General features: G+C 46.1%; 1 protein-coding gene across 7 annotated transcripts in view; it reads right to left on the bottom strand.

Moving 5' to 3' along the window:
- Positions 1 to 3,474: 3,474 nt before the first annotated feature.
- Positions 3,475 to 17,599, bottom strand: part of Fam193a (family with sequence similarity 193 member A) — a 148,052-nt gene continuing 133,927 nt past the window's right edge. For 5 of the 7 annotated variants that reach the window (XM_071614093.1, XM_071614094.1, XM_071614096.1 and 2 more), the window contains 2 exons: positions 14,243 to 14,324; positions 5,574 to 6,361 (listed from right to left, as the gene is read on the bottom strand). In XM_071614093.1, coding sequence (XP_071470194.1) covers positions 6,268 to 6,361; positions 14,243 to 14,324 — 176 coding nt within the window. In that variant the 3' untranslated portion in view covers positions 5,574 to 6,267. Of the gene's footprint in view, positions 4,691 to 5,573; positions 6,362 to 7,347; positions 8,731 to 14,242; positions 14,325 to 17,599 lie in introns of those variants that run through there. The other 2 variants (XR_011707938.1, XM_071614092.1) reach the window with 2 other exon arrangements.

The following is a 17,599-nucleotide window of genomic DNA, read 5'->3' as shown; positions in this document are numbered from 1 at the left end:
CCACTTTTCACTATCACCTCTTCTATTTGGTGTTTCAGGTGAGTGACAGGACCTGGTTTGTTGGGACCACTGGCTCAGTAATTGGGTAACAGAAACTGAGGATCGGGGGGTAGCCCTTTCTTCTTGACTGGACTTTCTTGGCCTGGGACCACTGTCTCATAAGCCAGGGCAACTGTAATCAGGGCCATGTTCTGGGTGTGGTCTCCTTGAATGGGGCTGGGTGGCAGTGGAGATTCCCACCTCTTAACCTCAGCAACAGGTGGCTGAAGGCAGGATGGACAATGCCCCTGTGCTCCTTGTTGGAGAAAGAACTATCTTGGGAGGTGGCAGGAGGACCATGATCTTGGCCATAGCAATCTGTTGTGGAGATTTACCTTGCTGGCTGGCAAGAAGGACAAGAAAAATCTTGCTTCAAATACCACTTGTCTTATTTTTTTTTTTTAAGTATTTTTTAGTTGTTGATGGACTTTTATTTATATGTGGTGCTGAGAATTGAACCCAGTGCCTCACACATGCTAGCCAAGTGCTCTCCCACTGAGCTACAACTCCAACTCCACTCATCTTTCTTATCAATTTTTTTATAGTTATCCTTGGATGGATGTTTCTTTATTTGCAGTTTGCTTTTAAGACCATTTACAGAGGCTCTGAGTTATTTTCATTGTTTTTTTTTTTTTTTTTTTTTTTGTAGTGCTGATGATGGGAACCCAGCATCTCATGCATACTAGCAAGCACTCTGCCACTGAGCCATACTACCTGCCCTCTAATGTTTATTTACAGATTTTAACTATTTAACATTTTTATTTTTTGGTAGTACTAAGGATTGAGCCCAGGGATAATTTACCATTTAGCTACATCAAGAGCCCCTTGTTTTATTTTTCATTTTGAAATAAGGTCTTAAGTTGCCCAGGCGGCCTTGAACTTGGGACCCTCCTGCCTTAGTCTCCCAAGTCACTGGGACTGCAGACTTGCCAATGCGCCTAGCAAGTGCATTCTTTGGATAACTTATCACCAGTCACACTAAGCGGCGGGTCAGCAGAACTCATGTTGTCAGTCTGAAGTGGATCTCCCCGCCTTCATTTCTGGAGTTATGCTCTATATACCAAATCTGAGCTTGACAGGTTTTTGTTTTGGTTTTATCCTTCAGTGCTTTAAATGTCATTTTCTTCTCTTTCATGATTTCTGTTAAGACTGCTAATCCATACTTTGCAATGTGCCTTAAAAAAAAAAAAAAAGAAGAAGACAGGGTTTTTGCTATGTTGCCCAGGTTGTCTTCCAACTCCTAGGCTCAAGTGATCCTCTCATCTCAGCCTCCCAAGTTAACTGGGACCACAGGCACATGATAGTTTCTCTACCTATTTTTGAGATTTTCATGAACCGTTGCTTTCAGCATTTTGAACATGATTTTCTAGGACTCTGGTTCTTTGATTCCCAATGTATTGGTGGTTGTATCTGTCTTGCATGCACAAGGCCCTAGGTTCCTATCTCTTATACTTCCATTTCTTTTCTTTTTTTTTTTTTGGTATAGAGGACTGAACCACTTGCTTGACCACTGAGCCACATCCCCAGCCCCTTTTAAAAATTTTATTTAGAGACAGGGTCTTAAGAGTTGCTTAGGGCCTAAGTTGAGACTGGCTTTGAACTTGTGATCTTTTCGCCTTAGCCTCCTGAGCTACTGGAATTACGGGTGTGGGCCACTGCACTGTTTGTCCCCTACCTCTTTTAGGACTCCAGTTCCACAGATGGCAAACCACATTTTTTAGTTCATATGCATTTTCCACATACACATATGTGTATACACAAATATGTGATATAGACACATGCACACAACATCAAGTGCAGACTTCATATTTGCTATTAATTCTGTCCAGGGTTCACACCATTTCAGCTCATGTTGTTGCTGTTGTTTGGCAGTACTGCCTTGTGCACGCTGGCCTTTTGTCTTTTTTGGTTTTTACATGTATTCCTTCACCTTGTTTATACTGACATCACTGAGAACATTTAAAAGACTTATAACGGTCCTTTTAAGTTTCTTATGGACTTATTGTGTTTCTTTTGAATCTGTTTCTTTCGACTGGAACTCCTCTAGATTACAGTTTGTTTTCCTTATTTTGGCAGAGCCTGGTAGCTTCTGACCATGTGCCCGTATTGTGGCTTGCACTTGGCTGAGGTGGGAAGTTCCTATATTTCTTTAGAGAATGCTGGGCTTTGTTCTATCAGCCAGGAAGTTGTGTGGGGTCAATTGGATTCCTCTGAGGCAGGTAATAAGCACGTTTCCAGTGCCTCACTACCTGCCTCCACTTCGCCCAGTTCAAACATCAGGTACGAACACCTTGCTGCTTTTTGGAGACTCAGTGCTTAGATTTATGCAACCTGTGCACAGATGAGAACTGAGCCAAGAAACAGAGGGGACTCTCAGTAGATCTCATCTCCAGACCTCTATGTACAAGCCCCTCCTGCCTGGAACTCTGACCCAAATCCCAGTTATTGTGGCCTCCTCAAACTCTGGTCTTTCCTCTGTTCAACAATGCTGCTGGGTTCCTGTCTCAGTGCTGGGACCTGGAAGCTGCCTCTAGGCAAAGAGCTGGTTGCCTAAGGGCTTACCTGTCTTGCCTTCTCTTAAGGACTACTACTATGCTGTTGGCATGCCATTGGTCCCTCTTATGTCCCTCCATTCACTCATCCTGGAACCTAATGTATTTGCCACCAAGAACTATCTGGAGGCTCCTGGTTACACAGGTGTTTCCTGACCCACTCAGCCACAGGTGTGCTTGCAAGAAGTTACTGATAATTCCTATTGCCTTGACTCTCCTTGTGTAGTTCATGATGCACACTCCTGAATGCTTGCTTATTCTTGCATTTCAGTAGTGGGTCCTAAATAATGCTACTGACTGTAGATGAAGAGCCAGAACTTGAGGCACTTTAACCTGTCATCCTGGATGATGACATGGTAAGTTTTTGTTGTTAACAGTGAACTAGCCAGGTATAGTGGTGTACCCTTGTAATCCCAGTGACTTTGGAGGCTGAGGCAGAAGATTGCAAATTCAAGGCCAGTATCTGCAATTCAGTGAGAACTGTTTCTTAAAAAAAAAAAAAAAAAAAAAAAAAAAAGGTGTGTGGGGGAGCTGGGGACACAGCTCAGTGGTACAATGCTCCTGGGTTCAATCTCTAACACTACCAAAAAAAAAAAAAAAAAAAAAAAAAAAAAAAAAAAGTCAATTTTTTACTACTCCCTTTTATAAATATATTGTTAGACATAGTGGTGCACATTCTCCCACTTGGGAGGATCACTTTGGTCCATGAGTTGAAGATCAGCCTGGGCAACATAGAAGAGCTAGGGATGTAGCTGATGCCACTCACAGGCTGAACAGTTGACTAGCATGCTCAAGGTCCTGGGTTCAATCTCTAGTATAAAAACAACCAAACAATAAAAACCGCCTCCCCAAATTAACAAAAAAGCAGTAATCTTTTCTGGTATCATTAAATTCATTTTGATTTTAATTTTTGTTGTTGACATTGTCTTCTGAGACAGGATCTATGTTGCCAGGCTGGTCTTGAATTTCTGGGCTCAAGGGATCCTTGGCCTCAGCCTCCTGAGTGCTAGGACCTCAGGTGTCACTGACCTGGCTCGTTTCGTTTTAATGGAATGAGTATGAAAGTTAAAAAGTTCAATAAAAATTTTTTCCACTGGTAGGGTCTTTTCTAGCTATTGTTATTTTATTTCATTTCACGATTAGTGATATTGTGGGAAGAGTCAAAAACAACAGGCTACCCAGTGGGGACTGATCTCATCAAGAACAGGTACAGCCCTAGGCCTGGGCTCTGATGAGGACAGCAACACTGGGGCTGTCCGCAGCTGCCCTAGGCAGCATACACACCTTGGGTCTTAGTCCCTCATATGGAAGTGGCACAATGGGTAGGACAGATCACCAGGCCATGCTGTGTCATGGAAGGACTGTCCTCAGGAGCCCTCCTCCCTCTCCTCTGTCCCCTCAAATTGGTTCCATCCTCTATTTCGTTTTGTTCCTGAGGATAAGCACTGTTGACCAGTACCCTCTTGAAGAAAAACCCAAAGAACCACATGGACGGTCTTGAAGGGTGAGTGACCTCCAGGGAAACGGGACAGTTGTTCCTGGTGGAGGAACAGCAGGGGCCAGGAAGTCCGAGGGCTCGGGGAACAGATGTTGGTGGGCAGGCTGAAGGCTGGTGAAATGGGAGCAGGGGAGGCTGCAGTTGACTACTATACCTGGAATTTGAATTACCTCTAGGCCTCAGTGTGAGGGTCCTTGTTGGGGTACCCAGGAATCCCTTTACCACTCATGCTCCCAACAGTTCCTGATATCACAGCTGGGGACCCTGTGGTTCTTCTTAGCAGCTGGCATGGCTCTACCGGACAGATGAGTAAGTTGAGGCCCAGAGGTGGGACTGGCTCCCAGCACAGCTTCAAGACTGTCCACAGGGAGAACAGGCCTGGGCAGGCAGGATTTAGGGTTTCCCACATGCGTACAGGCCCTAGCCCTTGGCCCCTACTCAGCCCCCACCTCAGCCAGGAGATGAAGCCGGTATCCCTGAGGGACTTCATCAGGGTCCCTGCCCTCTCAAGGGCACTCTCCTGCCGTGGTCACAGCCCAGCCTGTTTCTCCCTTCGCTGAACCATCCTATGAACAAAGGGATGTGTTGTTCTTCCTCCCACCTGGAAAAAATAAAACAAAATAAACAAAGGAAAACTCCCAATTCTGTACCTCCTCTGACTATCCACCCACTTCCTGGTGCAGTCCCCAGAGTTGCCAGGACCTGCAGCCCCCCCAGCTGGCCCCGACCCTATTGTCCCACAAACCAGCTCCCTCTGGGCTGTCAAGTCACCTTGGTGCAGGAGCTTTGTAGCCAGCTCCTGGCTTTGTTGACCACAGCAGCCCTGCCTTGGCCTGCCTCTCCCAGCCCTCTGACCTCCAGATGCCAAGAGATTGGGAGACGAGGGAGCTACGTACGCAGTGCTCTAGGAGGATATGGACACTAGACAGCAACCAGGTGGCAGCTCCATGTGGGTGTTCTGCAAATTGCCTAAAGAGATCTCAGAAGAAAGGGACAAGCTGGGATTCCTTTTTTCATTTTAAATACTACTCACTTTGTTATCAATGTATATACCCAGTTGAATATAATTTATCTTTTTAGTCTAGATCACAACCTTTCCAAAGTGTAGATGGGAACCTGCCTAAAGGCCACACGTGACCCTGCCCTGCTGACCCTCTGCTCTGTGCTGCAGGGGCCTCTGATCTCAATGAAGCTGCTGAGGGTTAATCCAACACGTCCTTGTCCCTCAGGTGAACTGCTGAGCCTGCCCACCCAGTCTTGTGGCTTCTTGGCATGTCCACGTGAAGCTGTGATGATCCAGTGGTTGTGTCTCCTGCTGACTGCTCTGTCCTGGTGCTTGGGCCAGCCCAGCACATGGAGGTCCATGAGGGCACCAGGAGCCCTAAGCTGACATCAGCCCTGGCTCCCGGGGAGACACATCACCCACTTGTCACTTCCCACCACGTCCACCCCCCCCCCCAAGCAGAAAGCAACCAGACTGGGTCTCCTGCTGTACTAATGTATTCCATCTTTCAAAAAGAAAGACATGATTTTAATATTACTTAACAATATGTTAAAAAGTAGCCAGGCAGGCCTCCGTGTCAGTACGGTCGCACGCTCTAGAACAGACGTGATGGTGTGAGTACTGGGTGGATTTCTTGTTTTTAACGTTCTCATTCTGCAAGGGGTCTTACACAAGCTGGCTACGAGTCAGGGGATCAAACACAAACAGTGCAACGTGTACACTTGGAAACAGTAGATCATGAAGAACGGAGGCCTGCCCGCCCAGCCCGCCTTGATGGGACGCAGGGCACATGGGAGCTGAGGGATGGCGACACCCAGCGGGACAGACATCAGGATGGGCGCGATGCAGAGGCAACGGAGCACGCGTATGCTGCACTCATCTCTGGCCATGGCCCACACCTCTGAGGCCGCGGTGGTGGGAGGAACTGGTGGGAACTACTGTTCCAATCCGACTGCACAGAGCTACAATCAAAGAAGTCTCACTCACAGACTACACGCACACGAGCTACAACGCGGGTCGAGCAGCAAGTTCTCGGTCTGGGTCTCAGGCTGCGGCGCCCCACCCTGCCCTGCCCTGGGTGGACACGGCAGCTCTGGGGGGCCGGCGAGGGGCTCAGCTCTTGAGGTGGCACAGCCTGGCCTCCTCCCGCGTGTCCCTCTCCATGTGGTCTTTGTTCAGTGGGCAGCAAAAGTGGCTTTTTTCAAGCTAAAGTTGGACCAGTTGATGGATAGTCTCTGTCGGGTCTGTCTAGCGGAGTCCAAGCAGAACCTGCAAAGACAAGAGGCTGATGAAGGAGGCAGCCCCCACCCAGGCTGGGGCCTGGCCAACCTTGTCAGCCCCAATCTTGCCAGAAACTCACTGGAGGTGGGTGTGAGTCAGGGAGTGGGATCTGAAGCCCAGGACTCCCTCCTTGCCCTGGAGAATGGGAGGCAGGGGCCCCATTTTCAGGACACTGACCACATGGCCTGTGTGGTCTCTGGTGCTTTTTGTTTTCCACCTCATGCTCCAGGAACAACCAGGGTTCCTTCAGAAAGCAGCTGGCTCCACATGGGGGAAGGCAGAGGCAGCACTGTTAAGGGATACAGGCCTCCTTCAGCTTCCTCACGGGAAGGTGCTCACTGGCTCATCTAAGAACAGCTGCCATTGGCTAGCACCCTGTCCTTCTTGATGTGGCTATGGCAAGGATAAGGACAAAGGGCTGGGAGGGTCACTACTTCCTTAATCCAAAGGCTACTACTTCAGATACAGCTTCCTGGGGAGCAGGTGACAGTTTGGCAGCAGCTGGGCAGGGTGGGAGTGGGGTTTGCAACCGTGCTCCTCAGACAAGACTGGCAGGGCTGATGGGAGGATGACAGGACTGGAAGATGTCTTGAGGCAGGACTCCAGGGTGGCAATTCTGGCACTTGTTGGCAGGGAGCGGGCTGTGTTAACACATGCCCTACAGGCTCTCGTGTGTGGCCTAAGCTCCCCATGAGGACAGGAAAGAAGCCACCAGCTAGCTCCATATCTCAGTCCTTGTAGCTGGGCAGGCAAGGGGACAGCCACAGCTATCCATAGCTGGGAGGGCAGATGGAAGCAGCTCTGCCTGAGCCTTGCCCACATGAACTGCTGGGAAGGGCTCCACGGCAAGCCTGAGGCCACAGCTATCAAGGATTGTCGGGGTTGACCCATGTGTTCTGTGACAGGCCAGCAGTCGTGACAAGTGCACACCCTCCACAACAGCCCAACAGCAGTGGGCAGCAAGTGAGCACAGATGAACACCAGCAAAGTTCTATTCACACAAAGAGTAAAGTTGTGCTTTGTATAATTTTCATGTGTCACAAAATTTTCATGTGGGGCTGGGGCTGGCACATAACCTAAACTAAGGACAATGCTGGGATCTCTGCCTGTCTTAACTTACTCAGGAATTCACACTGTCACGAGGACTCATGACAGCGAGACAGGGTTACAGCACTCTACCCTGCACTCCTGTCTCAGAGGACATGTCCCCTGCACAGACTCAGGCCAGCCTCTAGGCTCACTGTGCTCTGGTCCATAAACACTGCATACTAAACAGCTTTTGAGAAAGTCTATACTTGGCCTCATTTCCCAGGCAGCAAGAGCCAACTTCGTATTAAATGAAGTAAAGAACATTTTCTTTTGTTTAAAACCCTTGTGTAATTTTGCAGTTCTCATCATTCCAACTCTAACTTAGGTAGCAGATCTGAAAGTGAAACAGGAGAATGGTGGTGGTGTCTCTCATTCAATGGACAAATGGAATTTGCTTAAATTGTGGTTCAATCATTTAACCGTAGACATTTGTGTGTCCCCAACTGTGTGTTGCTGGCCAGTGGTCTCTGCCCAGGTAGAGGGAAAGCTGAGGTCTACTAGGGAAGGGTGGTGCCATCTCTCAGAATCCAAGAATCCTTCTCCCTGGCCACAGCAGGTCAAGCCTTGTGTATGTGATGTAAACTTCTAAACTTTCTGGAAACTTCTACTTCTGCCTCTACTGTCTCCTTCAAATGGCAAGTGCTTCCAGATCGTCTCCATTAGTGTGACACCCCCACCCCCCGCCATTCTGTTCTCTACATAGCAATTAGAATACTCAAAAAAAGAAATCACATCCCGGTTCAAAGCAAATCAATGAAAAACCCTAATCTAAGCCACACCAAGGCTTCCAATGGGTATCTAAATTCTGCGCAGTAAACCCAAGCTGTTCCCCAAGGACCCTGGGGCCGGTGAGACCAGACTGTACTGCCTCCCCATCAGGCCTGCATCAACTCTAGACTGCATGCCGGTACCAGGCACAAAAAATAGGCACACAAGGTCACTAGGATGCAGCGTGACCCAAGTGACTGCCCTCAGTGCTGGCAACCCCAGTGCCCTGCTGCCCTCTCCCAGGGGTGCAGTCACTGTTCTGGCATTTGTGTGATTAGCCTCTCTCATAGCAGCTTGGTCGTGAGGGTTTGTGAGCTTCTAGAGATGGGAACGTCCTGGGTGGATGTCTTCTTAGTGCCTCTTCCACTCAGCACACTCTGTGAACTTCCTCCATGAGCCTGCCCGTTCTGTTGCTGGATGAAGATGCTGCTCAGCTTGCTCTTGTGCTTCCTGGGGTGCGAGTCCAGGAGCCCCTTGAGGTGTAGAAGCTGTGGAGCTGCCTGTTGGGTCACGTGGGACATACACTTCAGTTTCACCAGATTCTGCCCTTTTTTTTTTTTTTTGTTTTGTACGGGGCCTGAACTCAGGGGCACTTTAGCACTAAGCCACATCCTCAAGCCTCCTTTTTGCATTTTATTTAGAGACAGGGTCTCACTGAGTTGCTGAGGCTGGCTCTGAACTTGCAATCCTCCTACTTCAGCCTCCTGAACTGCTGGGATTACTGCCGTGCACCACTGTGCCTGGCTGTCCAACTCTTTTCCCAAGTGATTTACTTAGTTTATACTCCTGGGAGCAGAGTAAGGATTTGCATGGCTCCAGGCTGCCCTCCCCCCGCCCCCCACCAGAGATAGAGGCCACTCGCTGGCTACAGTGATGAGGTCACAGCACTTTCCTGGACAGGATGAGACATCCCTGTGCTTGCCTGACTGCGTGTATGCTCTGGGAGCCTACTGGTTTCCAACGGGTTTGTCTTTTTTCTCTGTTCTATAATGTTTATACTTCCTGATACCATTCCTTGTGATGTGCTACAGACACTTTAAGGCAACTCCTCAGCCTTTAAGTAGTATAATTTATCAGTGCTGGGGACTGAACCTCAGATTTGCACAATGCAAAGTACATGCTCTACCTTGGGCTACAACCCGAGCCACTTCACATTCCATTCCGAGACAGGGTCTCACTTTGTCACCTAGGCTGACCTCAAACTCTTGGGTTCAAGCAGTTCTCCTGCCTCAGCTTCCTGAGTGGCTGGGCCTACAGGAACATACCACTGTGGTATTTTATGGTTTGTGTTTTTAAGAAATGTTTCCCTACAGAAATATATTCACCTTTATTTTCTCAATTACAAATTAAGAGGTTTGCCTTTTTCTTTTCTTTTTTTTTTTTTTTTGGTGCTGCTGATCAAACCTAAGTCATCGCACATTCTAAGCACTCCATCTACTACTGAGCTACATCCCAGTCAAAAGGTTTGCTTTTGACATTTAAAATTTTAAACCATCCGGAGTTGACCTGAGCACGGTGTGGGGTAGGGTTCCAACCTCTTGTTTTTCCCATTTGGGTAACTAACTACCATCTATGAATACTCCTTCATTTCCACAGCAACCTATTTTCACAGGGATGTTTCAAGGCTCCATATTCCCTATCAATTTTATCACTATTTTAAAAGCCAAGACTTTCTAAGTTTTTACGCTCTGCAGGAAAAGTGGTCTTTCTTGTCCCTATTCTATTCCTCCATTTTTTCGGGGGGGATAAAATGAAACACATATAGAAGGGTAAACAAAACAAATACATAATAAAGAATAAGTACAAAACAAACACTGTGCATCAAAGAGCCCCCACAAACACTGCCAGCAGCCAGGGGATGTTCCCCAATGCCTTTGTAGGCCACAGCCTACCTTCCTCACTCAGAAGTAATCATTCTGACTTTTTATGGTCATAACTTCCTTTCTTTTCTTTATAGTTTTAACACACATGTATGCACCTCTGAACAAGATACTTCATAATAAAATCTACTGTGGTATGATTTAAATCTACTGTGGTATGATTTATGTGCAATAAAAAAACTGCACAGTTAGTACAGAGCTAATAAATGCTAACAAATATATCCATTATTTCTACAAAACTCTCATATTCCCTACCCTCCTGCTTTGTCTAGGCTAGTAACAATATGTTGTCTGTTACTGGGTGAAACTGTATTTTCTGGAATTCCACACCAATGGAACCTCATAGCATGCCTTCTGTCACACAGCAAGCTGGTCTGGATACACCTCCCTATTTGCCTTCATGTGGCACTAGCAGTGGCTCCTACTCATTGCTGAGTGTTCTACTGGGAGATGCACCAGGCACCCATCCTCCTTCTGAAAGATGTTTGGGCTGGTCCCAGTTTTTGGTTATTATAAATAAAGTGTGACCAAGGCTGTGTGTGGGCACAGGCCTATGGTCCTCTCAGGCAGATACCCGAGAGAGGAGGTAGGTAAAGCGGACATACCTGCAATCCAGCTACTCAGTGTGCTGGAGCTGCACAGGAGTAGGTGCACAGGCCACTTAGGTGGTAGCTCCAGTTTGCTTCTCTTTGTTGCTATGCAGCATTCTACTGTGTGACTATCACAATTTCTTCTTTTAACAAGTTCCACAAAACTATGCTTGTATCTACAGACTGGAAACTCAATAGCTTTACAGAAACTTTTCCTGTCTTTGAAAACGATCTGTGGTTTAGGTCTTTATTATTTTTCAGTAAAGTTCCAGGCTTCTGTGCACAAGTCCCATACAACTTTTGTTAGCTTTATTCATGGGTCCTGCAGAGATGGTGGTGTTATTATAAATGCTGTCTTTTTTGTAGCTGCATCTTCTACTTATTAATGGCATAGAGAATACCAAATAACTTCTGTGCTTCTCCTACACAGCCAGCCCCAGCTGTATGTTCTTTTTTGCATGTACTGTGCAGACAACTAGAGCAACTATAAGAGAGTTTTATTTCTTCCTTTCCAATTCTCAGTCTTCAATTTCTTTTCCTGTCTTACTGTGCTGGCCAGGAATTCAAGTAGTAATAAGAGAGCATCTCTGTTCTGCACATGCTTCCACATTCTTTCCCTTTAGGAAACTACTGCATACAGGTTTCTTTTTCTTCTCTTTTAGCAAATCACTTACTCAAGTTAGTCTGTTACCTTTCCATTTAATATTGCAGCTCTATTGCTAGCTTTCTATTTTTTCTTTTCCATGTTAATTACAAACGGGTGCTGAAATTTTGTCAAATGCCTTTTCTGAATCTACTAAACAGCTCTCCTTTAATATATTAATGTAGCAAATAGTGAATGGGTGTTTGAATATGAAACTCCCTCTGCACTCCTGGGCTAAGCCCAACTGACCGTGGCACACTGTTTTAGAAAACACACTGTTGGATTTGGAATGAGAGTATTTTCCTTAGGATTTCTGTAATCATTATTCACAAGTTAGACAAACCTATAAATTTTCTTTTTTGTTCCCTGGTATTATTTTTTGGCAGATTTTGTACTGAAATTTTACTTGCCAAAGTAGGGCACATTCTCTTGTAGGTGTCCTCTGCTTAATTCTCTGGTAGTTTGTTTCAGAGACTGGCTGATCTGTTCTTTGAAAGTATGCACATATTCCCTACCTTCTTTTCTGCCGGAAAGATTTGCAGTTGAAGGTTTCATCTCCTCAGAAATTCCTGGTTCATGATTTTAATACTTTTCTTGGGCTGATGTTGTATATTAAGTATTTTTGGTTAGACTTACTTAGTTTCAACCTCTCTTTCATATTTTCTAAACATTTCAATGCCTTCTGGGTACATTGTTTTTGGTACTGGGGATTGAACTCAGGGGCACTCTGTCACTGAGCCACTTCCCCAGCCCTATTTTGTACTTTATTTACAGACAGGGTCTCAATGAGTTGCTTAGTGCCTCACCATTGCTGAGGCTGGCTTTGAACTTGTGATCCTCTTTCTTCAGACTCTGAGTGTGCACCACTGTGCCCTGCTTACATTCTGGGTACATTTTTCAGATGTTTTCTAGTTCATTAATTCCCTTTGTAACACTGTCTAACCTGTTTGTGTCATCTATGTATCTATGTATTGATTTTTTTTTTTTTTTTTATACTAGGGATGGAACTCAGAGTACTTTACCACTGAGATACATCCCCAGTCCTTCAAACTTGTGATCTTCCTGCCTCAGCCTCCCAAGTAGCTGGGATTATAGGTATATATCACTGTGTTTAGCTCTACTTTATTCTTGATTTTAACCATTATATTTCTCTTGTTTTTCCCAAGTCTGGGGTGTCTGTTTATGAATGAAGTCATGCATGATTTTAATGCACAAGAATCTTGCAGGCTACCTTGGGAAAACTTCCCTCTGAGGTTCTTCCTATATCCAAAATGTAGCCCTACTCCATCCCTTGCTCCCCAAACCCAGCCCCAGGGTAAACCACCTTCCCTGCCACTTGAATTGCAACCATGTATTTAAAAAAAATTTTTTAGTTGTAAATGGACATAATATCTTTTTTTTTTTTAATGTGGTGCTGAGGATCAAAGCCAATACCTCATGCATGTGAGGCAACCACAGGCCTGTTTGCTTGTTTTTTTGGGGGACAGGGTCTTGCTGTTACCCAGGATGATACTGAACTTGTAGGCTCAACTGATCCTCCTGCATTAGCCACCACACCTGGCTTTCAGCCATACCTTCAGTTCCTATCTCTGTTCCCAGGTGCTCTTGCCCAATACTCAGGGCACAGAGGTTTAGTAATAGAAAACCTAGGCCAAAGCCTCCTCAGAACCTTTGCCCACAAAACCTCAGCTTAGGTCTTGCCTGCTTCTGTGGGAGCAGGTGGAGAGAGGTAGTTTCTCTAAAACTTTTGTTTGTTCTAAGATAAAAATGCCTCCAGGAGTGGAGGAACTTTGGATTAGGCAAAGGGGAGGGATTATGGGAGTAGAAAAGATGATGGAATGAGATGAACATCATCATCCTAGGTACATGGTTTTTTTTTTTTTTTCAAAGATGTTAAAGAAGGGAGACTGCTTGCTGACTTTGAATCCAATATCCTTGCCAACCTATTTTATTAATTCAAATAATCTATCAATGGTTTCTTTTGGGTTCTGTACAAACAATCCTATTATGTGAGAATAATGCCACTTTCTTCCTTCTCTTACCCCTTTGCTTCTTTTCAGACATTTACAAATGAGAGTTGGCATCTCCAACCTGAAAGGACGCTTTTGCTCTCTTGCTGTCACACACGACACTTCCTGAAGGCCTTTCCCTCCTTCATGGACCTTTTCTTCTCATTTGTTAAGTTTTTATAATGAATGGATGTTTAGTTTAGTGAATGCTTTTCTCCATCTGCTAATATGTATACTAAATTATACAAAAGTTAGATGTAACTTCCAGAAGTATTTATAATTCTCCAATATTTTAGGAATGAGTTAATCAATTTTTGCATTGCATACTCCTTCTTTGTATTACTTGTGTATAATTCCAAAGAAAATATAAAGTGCTTTAAAATAAATTTTTTGTTCCCACAGTTCTCATAGTAGATAAAACATTACTGATAGACTGCTATCAAAAAAACAGCCAATATCTAAAATATTACTTTTCTCCTTAAATGTAGGACACATGAGTGCGTTCAACCATTAAGGATCACCTGGAAGGCATTCATAAATGCAGGTGACACCCCTGCCCAAACACTCCCAGCCAGATGCAGCAGGTCTTGGGAGGGACCTGGGTTCCTGTGTGCCACTGCTGGTCCAGGCCCACCATGAGAACTACCACCACCAACCAGACTCTGAACAGCTATGGGAGGGGAGAAGTGAACAGGTGTGTGAAGTTGGGCCGAGTGTGTAAGCAAGTGCTGGGGGCATGGGCAAGACACAGGCCGGTGCTGCTGGCTTGCAGATGAAATTCATCTAGCACCATGGAAAGGCCAGGGGAGGGTCAGGAGAAGAGAGGAAACAAAACAAGCTCGGCATCCACAGGGCTACCTTTGTTTTAAACATTCAGTCCTAACATTTACCTTTTAAAATATTCCACTTCCCTCTCGGTCTCATCCATATCCACACTGTCCAGGTCGATATCTTTAGGCAGAAAGACATCATCTGCAAAATGGAAGAGAAAATGCACATCATCTCACAACAGCGGCCATTCCACCAGGAAGAGCCAACCATCAGCATTACATAATTTAAACATCTTCACAAATGGTAACAAATTCTTCTAAAAGGAGCAAAGGCCAAAGGAGGGAAGATCTCGGTGCTTGTCCAACATCCAGGTCCATTCATGTGTTTGCTGAGCAAAGCAACTGCTGCTTCAGGTCACATTAGCTGGAACCCAGACAACCCAGATGTCTGGTCATTAAATGACAGCCAGTCCTCCAGGCGCACTTTAGAGTTCCCCAGAAACCGCTGCCAGAGAGCTCAGGAGTGGTCCTAAGTCTCTGCTGGAGGTGAGGAGAAAGGGAGGGTGCAGCTGTCGACAGAAGCTGCCCAGGTGGTAGGCCCAGGGCAAGGAAAGCACAGTCCCTTGCTTGTGCCCTTGACAGAGAGAAGACCCACACATCCCCCCTAGGAAGGAGCTCTCCAAGACTTGTGCCTCACACACACCAAAACTTCCCTGAGAGCAAAAGGCACAGGTGCCTTTTATTCTGTAGTTGAGTACCCACTTTTAAAAACAGGATTCAGGTTCACTCAAATTTTCTACATTCTCAGCCACATTGAGAACCTCAAGGCTCTCTCCTGCTGGCCCACTAGTCTCATTTGTTCTTGAGAACCCCCAGGCCCTGCTGAGGTTGCTGGAGTGAACATGTGTGGCACATGGATGGCATCAGCCCCGTCAATGCAAATGCAGAGGACAGAGACACCCTACATTTGTTAAAATCAAAATCTCTATTCCCAGCAGACCCCCATGGAGACCCTGTTTCTTCCTGTCGATGGAGCATTTGCACAGTGGTGTAGCAGAGGCATGTCTTGCTTGCCTTATAGCAGCTGCCATCTTGGTGGTGCATAGCTGAGTGGGTGCCCTCACATCCATCAGCTCAAAGAATGTCACAAGTGTCTCTATGAGCACAGGCAGGACCAGAATCCCTCAGCCCTTTACAAGACAATATTTAGGACCCTAGTCTTCCTCCTGTTTCTCCCCACTACCTCAACCACACCCCTGTAGGTTTGAATAACTGGCTAGAGGCAGATGAGCCCCAAACCTCAACCCCTACTTGGGACCTCATTCCACCAGGTTGAGCACCAACAGGAGCAGGACTGTACCCCACAGGGCCTGCTGAGAGTGCTCCTTTTCCAAACGTCTGATTGTGGAGACATGACTTAAACATGACTCTTCCCCTCCACATGCCTTTCTCCATGCTCACAGTCCTCCTAGTCAGTGGGACTGTGGCACCCCCCCCCTCCAGCCTAGTCGTAGCCTGCCACTCATGCTTCTGCACAACTCCCACCACAACCCCACGTGGCAGTCCAGCTCCCAGTCAGAAGCATTCCTCCTCCAATGCCCAGATATACTGGAGTCAATGATGTGGCATGGTGCACTCTCCGACCCCAACCTCCACAGCCACTGCCCTGCACTCTCCTCAATGCAGGGCCACTGTCAGCTCCCTCCAGGCCATGTTTCACTTTTTATGAAGTGGATGAGGCTAGGGTGGTGACACTGTCATCACATTAAATGATATACGTGAAAAAGCCTGGAGCAGATCAGATGCTCACTCTTTAAACAAAATATGGTTATTTTAAAAATATTAAGTACAAGAAGTTTATGACCAGACATCTGGTTATGTCGACTCCAGAAAATCACATGCCTTGTCCTGGTGATATAGGAGGAAGAGTAAAAATAAGCAGAAAGGCAATTTGGGCCCCTTCAAGGTCAGGTCTCTGTGCAGCAGGGTTGAGAAACTATAGACACAAGCTAGGCCTCATCCTATGTAAGCAGAAAAGCTAACTTATAATTGGGTCCCATTAGCTGGAACCCAAACAACCCAGATGTCTGGTCTGTTGCCTAATGCCCAGATCCCCTCCAACAAGGCACCAACAATTAGGTAGCCTGATTAGAACAAAGGGTACATGAAGAGCTCTTGGACACTGACTGCTTTAGCCAAGAATGGGTTTGGGGTTAACTTCCTGAACTCCACAGACTCATATAAACCCCTAGATAACAGAAACCTGTTGGCAAGCCTTTCTTGGGACCCCTCCCCTTCTTTCTTCCTGTTACTTTGTTTCTACCCTTCCACTATTTGTGTCTGTGGATTTCATTCTTTGAATCTGAGAGACAAAGAACCCACCCAACCCCAAGCTCCATGCTACAGTGGTCCTCCCTGCACCTGCCAGCTCATTTTACATCCTTGAAGGCACAAAGCTGGCCCTATTACACTCTGGAGGAAGAGCAACAAGTCTGGGGAGAAGCAACCTCCAGGAATCTCAACTAAGAAGGAGGGAAAAAGAATGAAGTTTGAGCCAGGAGTGATGGTGCACACTTATAATCCCAGCAAGTTTGATAACAACTGGGCAATTTGGCGAGCTCCTGTCTCAAAATAAAAAATTGCTCAGAATGCAACCCAGTGGTACAACAACCCTGGGTTCAGTCCCCAGAAGCATACACACACACTACTCAGAGGAAATGCAGCCAACAGAGAGGCTGCTCCAGGCCTGAGACTGGATTGTGAGATTAAAACAGCAGGGGGGGAAAAAAAAGGCAGAAGAAAACTGGCCATTCATCCAGGAGACAGATGCAGGAGAAAGAGGGTGGGCAGCAGCCTTTACAGGTGTGAAGAAGGTGAGACTTCACAGCACTCTATGGACAGCTCTATGAGGTAGGTTAGTCAGCCATGAATAGGTGGGTAGAGTGCCTGTCTACCATGTGTGAGGCACTGGATTCAATTCTCAGCACTGCATATAAATAAATAAAATAAAGGTCCACTGACAACTAAAAAATTATTTAAAAAAAATTCATGAGTCATAGCTGGGCACATCAATGCACGCCTGTTATCGTATCAGCTTAGAAGGCTGCAGCAGGGGGATTGCAAGTTCAAGTCCAGCCCCAGCAACTTAACAAGACCCTAAGCAACTTTTTGAGACACTGTCTCAAAATTTAAAAATAAATAAGTAAAAACATGTGTGATGCAGCTCACTGGTAAAGTGCCCCTGGGTTCAATCCCTAGTACAAAAAGAAAAAAAAAAAAAAAATCCATGAGTTATAAAACTAGAACCTCAGGAAACTTAAACTTATCAAATATCAAAACAGGCAATCACTATAAGAATGAGAAGCTGGGTGCATGGGTGCATGCCTGTAATTCCAGTGGCTCAGGAGGCTGAGACTGGAAGATTGCGAGTTCAAAGCCAGCCCCAGCAAGGGCTAGCCAACTAAAAACTAAGCCAAC

Source organism: Marmota flaviventris, chromosome 7 (assembly GCF_047511675.1).
Source record: "Marmota flaviventris isolate mMarFla1 chromosome 7, mMarFla1.hap1, whole genome shotgun sequence".
In the NCBI taxonomy this organism is placed as follows: domain Eukaryota; kingdom Metazoa; phylum Chordata; class Mammalia; order Rodentia; family Sciuridae; genus Marmota; species Marmota flaviventris.
Note: the sequence above shows the minus strand (reverse complement) of the source record. Positions and strands in the feature narration are given on the sequence as shown.